Raw genomic sequence first — 11,460 nt, forward strand, 5'->3', positions numbered from 1 at the left:
GGACCTTTGGAAGAGCAGGCAATGCTCTTAACCACTGAGCCATCTCTCTAGCCCTATGTGTGTGTCTTCTATGTGTTTTTTTGGGGGGGGCGGGTTCGAGACAGGGTTTCTCTGTGGCTTTGGAGCCTGCCCTGGAACTAGCTCTGTAGACCAGGCTGGTCTCGAAATCACAGAGATCCGCCTGCCTCTGCCTCCCGAGTGCTGTGCTGGGATTAAAGGCGTGCGCCACCATCGCCCGGCTTTTCTATGTGTTTCTGTCAGTTCTGTTTCTCTGTATTGACCAGTGGCTTTCTCTGGTGTAAGGACCTCCTGGCTTAAGACCTGTGCCTCATCCTGTGGGGGACTCAAATCGTCTCAGCTCTGCCAGGTCACCCAGAGAAACCAAAAAATATATAAATAAAAAACCAAAGCAAACAAATCCACAACAAAAAAATCCTCCACCTGCCCCACTCAGGGAGCAGGAGCACCTGCTTGTTTGGTTGCTTGGCTCCTGCTCAGTCAGGGTTGGGCCCTGCATGGGAGGAGGGAGGGGTTTGGCTTCTCACCCAGGGCCCCACGCCACCGCCACCGAAGTGGAATGCACACAGGAAGGGTGTGAGATCCCTCTACTCTGCCCGCTCTCAGCAGCCCTGGGGAAGGGAAAAGTTCCTCTGGGCTGAGCCTGAAGGAAAAGAGAAAGTTCTACTCCTTTCTCCTTCATAATCTATGTCTCTTTTTCAACCAATGATCTGTAAAACCCATTATTCTTTGAGAAAACAAAAAAATGAAACAAAACAAACAAACAAACCACTGCCCCTGGGCATTGCTGCAAAGCCACACAGCCTGGATGGAAGATTTTACCCCTTCTGTCCAATGATGACCAAAGAGACTTTAAGCAATTTCAACAGATACTTTTTAGAAAGATTAAAGACAGCTGTTAAAAAGATTTCCTTTTGCTGGATGTGGTGGCGCACACCTTTAATTCTAGCCTGGTCTACAGAGCGAGTTCCAGGACAGTCAGAGCTGTTAGACAGAGAAACCCTGTCTTGAAAAACAAAACAAGAAATATTTCCACTGAGCCATCTCTCCAGCCCCTAGAGCAGGCAACTTACATGGACCAGGTTACCCAAAGATTTAAAAATTCGCCCACCTTGTTTGATGAGACACTAAATGCTGACCTTCTGCCCTTCCATCAGAGGTTCCCCAGGAAAGCAGATTGCAAAAGGGCCACTGAGGGTTGGTACGAGAGTTACAGACTACAGACTGTTGACCAAGAAAGCCCAACTTTGTACATATAATATATATGCCCTCTCCTCTTTTGGCCTCCGCAGACATATGCACTCATGCACATACTCCCACTCCACATACACATAATGAGAAACAAAAACAAACCTATTTTTTAAAAAGTAGATGGGCAGCCAGGAGCAGTCGGTGCACACCTTTAATCCCAGCACTCGGAAGGCAGAGGCTGGTGGGTCTCTGCGAGTTTGAACCCAGCTTGCTCTACAGAGTGAGTTCCAGGACAAAAAGGACTACACAGAGAAACCCTGCTTCAAAAAAAAAAAAGGAGCTGGACAGAGATCTGTGTGATGTCCACAATATTCAGGTGGAGTACGAGTTCTTTTCTTTGTCTATCGGCACAGGGTGACAGCTATCCCCTCTGGTCCCCCCATTGTACAACGTGTCAGGAAACTCTTTGGGCAAACTACAGTAACAAGAGCAGTGTGAGGAAACAAGGCCTGTCTTTGCAAAACGGAAGAGCGCTGTGACAGTAGCCAACAGTGCCTGGGTTTCGAGAGAAGTCGGTGAGATAAGCTTTTCTTGCAAAATGTGGGCCCAGTGGGAAGCGGCACCAGTGCGTGAAGTCAGTCCTGGCATGCCTAGCGATGAGGAGTCTTGTTCTCAGGAAAAGCATCCTCAAGGGAGTGAAGGGATAGGAACGCAGATTCTGAACACGCTATCATCTTCCCACCAGCCTGGGAGCACCTGTCAGCCTACATAAAGGACTCCCAATTTTTTTTCTCCCCAGATGGACTTTGTTTTCAGACTTCTGAGTCTCAAGTAGCCCAGGCTAGCCTTGAATTTACTATGTAGCTGAGAATGACCTCTTGCCTTTACCTCCAGTAACCGGGAACACGGGCATGTCCCACCACATCTGGTTTACACAGCAGCTGGGGTAGAAATCAAGTCTTTGTGCACGCTAGGCAAGCACTCAGCAACTGACTTACATCCCCAGCCTTAGGATGGACATTTTAACAGATCCTCCATCTTCTCAATTAATTCAAAGTCCTGACCTTAAAATTAATCCTCCTGCCTGAACACCACGTCTCGATTTATCAGCATGCCAGGCAGCAGTCACACTTGGGCCAGGAAGAGATTCAGCACACAATAAGGAAACAAGAGTTAGGAAAAGGCCCACATTGTGCTGTGCTGTTGGCTAAGGGCCTCACGGAGGCTGGGAAATAATGACACCACACCTGAGACCTGGATGAAGAGATTCAGAGACAGAGCAGCTGGGGTAAAGTGCTGGCCTAACAAATCCCCAGAACCAAAAAAAGAAAAAATAAGTGTGTGTGTGTGTGTGTGTGTGTGTGTGTGTGTGTGTGTGGCAGAGTGGGGTGGGGGGGCAAAAGAAAAATACCTGTAAGGTACCATCTCCATAAGAGGAAACAGGAAATGTTAAAATTTGGGGGTGAGGGGCTAAGGAGATAGACGACTTGCTGAACTGGCGTGAGGAATAAAATTCAGATCCCTGGAAACCCAAGAAAATGCAGGATGGGCAAGGAAGTACACCTGTAATTACAACCTAGGAAGGGGCAGTCAGAAGATCCCTACAGCAAGCTGGCTAGCAAGACTACACATATCAGCAAACTCTGTATTAGATTGAGAGATCTTGCCTCAGTGAACAAAGTGAAGAATTATTGGGTATGAGTCTTTTGTTTTGTTTTTGTTTTTGGAGACAGGGTTTCTCTTATGTAAGCCTGGCTGTCCTGGAACTAGCTCTGTAGACCAGATTGGCCTTGAACTCATAGAAGAGACCTGCCTGCCTCTTGTCTTCTGAGTGCTGTGATTAAAGGCATGCGCCATCACCATCTGGCCTTTATTTGGAGAGGGGATATGATTCTTGATATCAACCTCAGCCCGCCACATGCATGAGCACACGTGCACATGCATCTACTACACGGTGCACCCCAAATACATACAAAAACACGCACATGCACACCACCGACACAAAAACACTGGGTAACTAAAACGGACGTGATGTGAGGGTGGATGACAGCAGGTGGAAGACTGGGAATACAGACACGAATTATGAGCTTTTGATGTAAGACTCTGCGAGCAAGATCTCTGCGAAGAGTTAAGATGTACTCTGTGCCCAAGAGCAGCCTTGCAAGTCTTAGGCATAACCTAGACTACGTCTGACGGGTCACCGAGGTCACCCGGGGGGCTGTGGGGAAGAACGGCAACGAGCGAGACTGGCCAGGAGCAGGGATGAAGGTGGCAACACCACGGTGTGTAGGAGAGAAGGGAGAGCCGTGGAGCTGCGAAAAGGAGTCAGACCTTATCTCGCCAACCGCTGGGTGGCCTGTCAGACTTGAACTCAGTCTTGAGTCCTAAGGAACCACAAATGACAGTAAAGTCGCCCCACGCTTAGAAGATTCAGGGACCCAAGCATAAGTCCCAGCTTCGCCATTAGCGGCCGCGGCAGTGTGGGGAGAGCAGTCTTTCCAGGTCTTCCGAATCTTTATCTGTTAAACAGAAATGACCACATCGGAACAAACCTCACACATGCTCCGATCCGCAGTCGATGGCCAGCAGCTAACTTCCGGACCAGCGGATCTGAGAAGCGAGCCAAGACGGCGGCGGCGTGCTAATCAATGCGCGTGCTCAGGCCTCGAGCCAGAGGGCGCATGCGCGAGCCTTTACTTAAGCGTGCGCCTGCGCGCCCTGAGGCCCTGGCCGCCCACGGAGTCAGAAGGGAGCGCGCGACTCAGGGCGGCGCAGTAGGAGGTGCACCATGCCGGGTATGGTGCTGTTCGGCCGGCGCTGGTCCCTGGCCAGCGACGACCTGGTGTTCCCCGGGACTTTCGAGCTGTTCCTGCGTGTGCTGTCGTAAGTGAGGCCGCCGTGCGGGCGGGAGGGCGCGCTGTGGCTGCAGAAGGCGATCCAAGTCGCCCTCCTCGGTGCTTAACGGCAGCCGCGCCTGCCGAGCTCGGTCTGTCTGCACCTAGACCGTAGGCGCAGTCGCTTTGTGCATTTGACAGGTGTCCCGGTCCTGCAGCGCTGCGGGGCACGAGCGCTAGGGTGCGGCGCGGAACCCTGACACTGGGAGCGTGAGGGAAGCGTGAGCATCCAAAAATCCGTAGCCTCCAGGTCTCTCCTTTCGGGAGCCTGGCTTTGGAACTTTGCATCACTCCCGTGTTTTTTGCTGGGCGGGTAGCGAAGTAACCTGTTTCTACAAAAACAAACATTTGAGCAATTACAATTTCAGAGCAATTCACAGAAACCAGTATAATAGGTTGGTTTTGCAAAACGTAGCCACGCTCAGTGGGAAACGGCACTAGTGCGTGAAGTCAGCTCCTGGCATGCCTGGCGACGAGGAATAGCGTTCTTAGGAAAAAGCATTCTCAAGGAGGAAAGGAATAGGAACACAGAAGCTCTTTCTAGGAACTTTCTGCTTCTAAGGGCTGGGTTTTTCTCAGATCGTTTTGCCGTTATTTCCAGACACAGAGCCTTGGTGTATGCAGGACGGACAGAAAAAGTTATCTGGGACCTGGGGGGTGTAACTCATTTTGGTAGAGTGCTCACCTCGCATGCATGAGGCCCTTGCCTGGATCCCCAGCACCACACAAAACTCGTGGTGGCGGTGCACACCTGTAATCCCAGGACTAGGGGGTGGCAGCAAGCAAGAAGATCAGGAGTTCAAATTCACCCATGGATACGTATTGAGGGCGACTGGGCTGCACAAGATCCTATCTTGAGAAAAGAAAAGTTACCCAAAGCAATCCTTCATTTTTTACCCTCTAATGCTTGAGCCCAGCCTCATTCATGCCTGCTAGGCAAGTGCGTTACAACGGAGCTAAATCCCCATCACCTGGAATGATGCCTCTTAGGGCTTTGAAATTTGAATCTTTGGGGGCGGCGGGAGACAGGGTTTCTCTGTAGCTTTGGCGCCTGTCCTGGAACTTGCTCTGTAGACCAGGCTGGCCTCGAACTCCCAGAGATCCATCTGCCTCTGCCTCCTAGGTGCTGGGATTAAAGGCATGGGCCACCACCACCCAGCTTGGAGTTTGAATCTTTACTAGAACAATCTTGGGCAGCAAGATCTCTCAATGGGTACAGGTGCTTGCTGCCAAGCCCAGTGACCAGAGTTGTATCCCCAGGTGGAAGAAGAAAACTGACTCCTTCGAGTTGTGCTCTGACCTCCCTCTGCAGGCATGCCATGACACTCCTCCCCGAGCAAAGAGTAAATAAATGTAATTTTAAAAAGCGGACATTCTTGCTAAGTGGTGCTGTCCTCTGCTGACGTACCCCTAGGGTGAATTTGCCTGCTGGAGGTCTGTGCAGTATCACTGTTCACTGCAGAATTACAAAATGTACCAGGAGCCCGCAGGTATTCTCTTTTTGAATCTATGAGTTATTTTCATAATTTCCTTTGTGCGTCCTTGGTTTGGGACTGTGGTAGGCTACACTGCACATTACTATACGTGTACAAATCGTCCTGTGACTAGTTCAGCAATACAGCGTGTGGTTTCCAATTCACATGGTTCTAAGTCATGGCAGGTGTTCAGGTGTTTTCCCACAGAACCCTTATGTATGCTTGCCTAGGCTTTGCTTTGTGATAGGGTCTTCTATATCTCTTGTTTGCCTCAAACTCTACTGTGTGTAGGGGGAATGATCTTGAACTTCTCATCCCCTTGCCTCCACCTCCCCAGTGCTGGGGTTGCAGGTGTGCACACTTAGTGTATGTCATTGGGGTTGAACCTGAGGGCTCCTGCACACCAGGTAAACGCCCTACTAACTGAGCTATATCCCCAGCCTTTGTGTGTTTTTTAAAGATTTATTCATTTTTTATGCATACAGTGTTGTGCCTGTTTGTATGCCTGCATGCCATAAGAGGCACCACATCTCTTTTTAGATAGTCGTGAGCCACTATGTGGTTGCTGGGTTTTGAACTCGGGACCTCTGGAAAGACAGCCAGTGCTCTTTGTCTCTGAGCTGTCTCTGCAGCCCTGCCTATTTGCTTTTTAAGTGGAGGCTCCTTGTGCAGGGTCTTGGAACTCGGGCTCAGGCCCGATTTATGATCCTCCTGCCACTGCCTCTCGGGTGCTGGGATTACAGGCGTGCCCAGTTCATGGATTGCAGTAGATATAAAGTAAGAGCAGAAAACCACATGTGTGCCAGCAGTCCCACTCTGGGTGGACTTTTTATGGATGGAAATTACATTCCACACTGAACCTTACCCTTGCGTTGGAGAATATTAACTCCCTTTATTTCCTCATATTCTTGTTTTATGAACCCACTTTCTTCTTTGTCCGCAGATGGATCGCCAGTCTGACGTTGTATCTCGTGCATAGGAGGGAGCTGGACTGTCCTGGTGGAGCCTTGCTCAGCACCTACTTGATTGTTCTGCTTGTTCTCCTGGCAGTTATTATATGCACCGTGTTGGCCATGGTGTGTGTCAGCATGAGAGGTAAAGAGCCACATTTTCTGCGTGAAGCCGGGTTTTTATCTTAACAGCTGTACTGCGATACCATTTGTATAGCATACAGTCCACCCTTTCAGAGTGTATTCAGTGTCTTTTTTCCTTCTAAGATTGTTTGTGGGTTTATGTGTGTGGATAACCACATGCTTGTAAGTGCCTGCTGTGGTCAGATCGGGGCACTGGATCGGATAGCCTGGACCTGGAGTTGCAGGTGGTAGTGAAGTGCGCCACACAGGTGGTAGTGAACCACGCCACACAGGTGGTAGTGAACCACGCCACACAGGTGGTAGTCAACCACGCTACACAGGTGGTAGTCAACCACACCACACAGGTGGTAGTCAACTGCGCCACACAGGTGGTAGTGAACCGCGCCACACAGGTGGTAGTGAACCACGCCACACAGGTGGTAGTCAGCCACTCCACTCACACAGGTGGTAGTCAACCATTCCACACAGGTGGTAGTCAACCATTCCACACAGGTGGTAGTCAACCGCGCCACACAGGTGGTAGTCAACCACACCACACAGGTGGTAGTCAACCACGCCACACAGGTGGTGAACCGCACCACACAGGTGGTAGTCAACCATTCCACACAGGTGATAGTGAACCACGCCACACAGGTGGTAGTCAACCACGCCACACAGGTGGTAGTGAACTGCGCCACACAGGTGGTAGTCAGCCACTCCACTCACACAGGTGGTAGTCAACCATTCCACACAGGTGGTAGTGAACCACACCATACAGGTGCTCTGAACCAGGTACAGGTCCTCTGCAAGAGCCGCAGGTGCTCTTCATTGAGCCACTCCCCAGCCCTTCACTAAGGTTCCGACTGTTTCCATAGTTGAAAAGCTATCACTACAGTTGACATCAGAGTGTTTTCTTCTTTGTGTATTGATGTATGTACACATTTGTGTGGACATTTGCACACGTGTGAAAGCCGGAGGCTGACGCCACTGACTGCCTCCCTGACTCCACCTAATTTTTTGGCAGGGTGTTGTCAAAATTCCTTTCCTAGGGCAAAGTTTACCCCACCTCCTAAGGTCCTGGCAACAAACCAAGGCATGGTTTTATTTTTCTTCTGGGTGGGGCTGTCTCCACTCACAGCCAAGATGAGCAGACACAGGAGATTGTCCTGGAGAAGCCCTGACCTCTGTTCTATCCCTACCTGCATGTCCAGTGTTAGTTGATCCAGGTCCTTCCTGTCCAAGTTTGAATTGAATTTTTTTTTTAAGATTTATTTATTTTTTTGTATATATAGTGTTCAGCCTGCATGTTTGCTGCACACCAGAAGAGGGCACCAGATCTCATTATAGATGGTTGTGAGCCACCATGTGGTTACTGGGAATTGAACTCAGGTCCTCTGGAAGAGCCGCCAGTGCTCTTAACCTCTGAGCCATTTCTCCACCCCACACTTCCTACTCTTACATAATTGTTTGCAGCACCCACACGAAGTGGCTCATAACGTTCTGTAATCCTAATTCCTGGCGTCTCATGCAATCTACTGGTCTCTACTGGCTTTGCATGCACACAGTGTACACGGAGGGGGGCTCAAATACAAGAATAAAAATGAAATTTAAAAAATGTTTAGCTGGGCTGTGGTGGCAAATACCTTTAATCCCAGAACTTGGGAGGCAGAGACAGGCAGATCTCTGAGTTTGAGGCCTCTGTCTACAGAGCGAGTTCCAGGGCAGCCAATGCTACACAGAGAAACCCTGCCAGGAGGTGGGGAGTGGCGGGGAGAAGAAAAGAAAAAAAAGTTTAGTTCAGACCCTGGGGATGAGCTCAGTGGCCTCAGTACCACTCCCAGACCCCCAAATTAGTTCCTTTAATTGCTCTTGGTTATAAGTAACACGTTTTGCTAAATTGTCAGCCCACATGCTGCTGATCGTGCCTGTAGTCTAAGCACGTAGGAGCCAGAAGCAGGAGGACTGCTGTAAGTGTACGGCCAGAGCTACATAGTAAAACTCTGCCTGGAAACATGAATAAGTAAACAAAGTCAGTGCCATGGGTAAGATTTTTGGCTAGTGAGATGGCCCAGTGGGTAAAGATGTTTGCAGCCTGTACTGATGTTCATGCCCTGTGACCCACGCAGTAGGAGAGAACGTATCCCCACAAGTTGTCCTCTGACCTCCACAAACGTGTGACAGCACACATGTCCACCACACACAAATAAATGCTTAAAGAAAAGACTTCTTAAGGGCACAGTGGCTCACGACTTTAAACCTAGTGCTCAGGGAGGTAGAGGTACGTGAATCTTGAGTTTGACGCCAGCCTGGTCTAAATAGCAAATTTCAGACCAGCCAGGGCTACATAGTAAGATTCTGTCTCAAAACAAAAAAATTATACATACATGCGTGCACACACACACGAATTTTAATGAAGAAAATTAAAGAAAAGGTGTGGGGAGGTTGTAGCACATGGGGAAAAAGGTACATACAGGGATAGATGAATGAATGGATGGATGGATGGATGGATGGATGGATGGATGGATGGATGGATGGATAGATAAACCAGCCTTTTTCTTTTTTTCCTTTCTTCCTTTCTTCCTTCCTTTCTTTCTTTCTTTCTGGTTTTTTTTTTTTTTGTTTTTTGGGTTTTTTTTTTTTTCATCAATAGGGATTGAACCTAGGGCCTCATACATATGAGGCAAACCCCTTCCACCTGAGTCAGAGCCCAGGTCTTTCTGAGATGAAGTCTGACCTGAAACTGCAGTGGGCAGTTCTCTTGTCTTTGCCTGCCTAGCACTGGGATCACAGGCATGGCCACCAGACCCAGCAGTGAGGCTTTCATAGGAAATAAGGGAAGAACCCTGGGTCAGTAGAACAATAGCAAAGGGTCTGAAGAATAAAGGAAGACTTTTTCTTATTTTAAGAGGTTCAGACCCACAGGGCGGTGGTGGCACACACCTTTAATCCCAGCACTCAGGAGGCAGAGGCAGGTGGATCTCTGTGAGTTTGAGGCCAGCCTGGTCTACAAGAGCTATAAGGACAGGTTCCAAAGCTACAGAGAAACGCTGTCTTGAAAAACCAAAATAAATAAATAAATAAATGATTCAGACTCAAACACACACTCTCTCTCACACACACGCACACACACACACACATTAAAATAAGTACATCATTGCATCAGGAGCTGGAAATGAATAGGCAGCTTGATTTGTTGGTGGGGATGTATTTAGCCAAACCTTTGGGGAGGCCAGTGTGACAATGTATGTGTATTAATCAGTTTTTACCTGTATGTTTGCATACACACAGGAGTGCTTATGACCTTCCTTGCATGGTTTGTGGAAAGAAGGGCCAAGATGATTCTTTTTCATAGTCATAGATATGCGTGGCATAGTTAAGGACAGTTTTGCTTTTGTTGAGGTGTTTTCGTTGCTTCTTCAGGATATTACTGTGTAGCCCAGGCTGGCCCAAACTCAGGGTGCTATTCAGCTTCCCAATTGAGGGCTAGGATCAAAGGCTCGTACCTCCAGAACTTCCCCCCATAAAACCCTACAGTTGCTACTGTATAGGGGATAACTGAGGATGGTCTGCATTCAAGGCTGCTGGGTTTTAACAGAACTCATTCCATGTGAGGACTGCCACCCACCATGTCTGGGTAGGGTCCTTTGTCTCTCTGTTTGTGTCTGAAGAGCTCATAGCTCAACTTCTGTGTCAGAGAAGATGGCTGCAGTGGCTAAGGTGTCTGCCATTCATAAATCTGTCGCATAGACTTTCTCTTTGTTGCTTTCAGGCAGGGACCTTGGGTCACTTTTAGGAAGTCTTTATTAGGTACAGCCTAATACAGCAGTGTCTCTGAAGGTCAAAGCCATCAAATTGGAATATCTGCTAAGTAACCGGGGGTCTCTGCCAGCCTATTTATCCTGAGGAGGAAAAGTAAATATGGAAATAAAAGTGTTTTTCTAGCCAGACATGGTAGTGCACACCTTTAGTTCCAGCACTCTGGAGGCAGAGGCAGGCAGATCTCTTGTGTGTTCAAGGCCAGCCTGGTCTACAGAGTGGAACTTTGTCTTTAAAAATGTATTTTTCTAAGATCTAAATCAGATGAGGCCATCAACATTCTGTCACAGGGTGGGGAGGGACTCATGAGGACCCCACCTCTAGCTCAGGGACCGCTGGCAGTTAATGGTTGCTGAAGGAGTGGGAGTCATTTTTCTTCAGTGATGTAGCCCCTGGTAAACTGCCCGTGTTCCAGGGAATAACTCCCTGCCCATGCCTAAGAGGTCACCCTAGTTAAACTCGGTGAATCACAAACAAGCAAAACAAAGCAAAAGCTACGAAGCTAGGAGCGGACTTCTCAGGAAGTAGGGGTCCCAGAAGGAGTGGGAGGAGCAGGGAGGGGTAGTGACCAAAATGTTCCACACATATACATGACATTGTCCAAGAATTTAAAACAGTGTTTCTCTAGGTAGCTGCAGCTTCCTTCAGTATCTCGTTCATCTTCAGGGAAGTTAAACGCGTTCCATCTTTGTCTGCCTGTGTATTTGGTAAATGTTGCATCAGAGGCTTTTATGTGGAAGTCCCAATCGCTGATGCTGCTGACCATGTTAGAATGTGTCCATATTTAGTATCCTACCAGCCCAGTGCAGGCCTGGGTTCCTGTTTTTCTAGGGTCTCAGCCACTGTTCCATAGTGACGGGCTTCCTTTGTTCCTCAAGAGAGGAAGAGTGAGAACCCGTGAGGCCAGCCAGACTCGGCAGGTACAGGGGCTGCTGTGCCCAGCCAGACTCGGCAGGTACAGGGGCTGCTGTGCCCAGCCAGACTCGGCAGGTA

The 11,460-nt window shown here is 48.9% G+C and overlaps 1 protein-coding gene across 3 annotated transcripts in view; it reads left to right on the plus strand.

Annotated features, from left to right (window-relative positions):
* The first annotated feature begins 3,907 nt into the window (after positions 1-3,907).
* The window catches only part of Daglb (diacylglycerol lipase beta), a 36,066-nt gene continuing 28,513 nt past the window's right edge, over positions 3,908-11,460 (plus strand). For 2 of the 3 annotated variants that reach the window (XM_005368019.3, XM_005368021.3), the window contains exons 1-2: positions 3,908-4,092; positions 6,522-6,673. In XM_005368019.3, coding sequence (XP_005368076.1) covers positions 3,998-4,092; positions 6,522-6,673 — 247 coding nt within the window. In that variant the 5' untranslated portion in view covers positions 3,908-3,997. Of the gene's footprint in view, positions 4,093-6,521; positions 6,674-11,460 lie in introns of those variants that run through there. The other variant, XM_005368020.3, reaches the window with a different exon arrangement.

The sequence above is a fragment of the Microtus ochrogaster genome, unplaced genomic scaffold, assembly GCF_000317375.1.
Source record: "Microtus ochrogaster isolate Prairie Vole_2 unplaced genomic scaffold, MicOch1.0 UNK27, whole genome shotgun sequence".
In the NCBI taxonomy this organism is placed as follows: Eukaryota; Metazoa; Chordata; class Mammalia; order Rodentia; family Cricetidae; genus Microtus; species Microtus ochrogaster.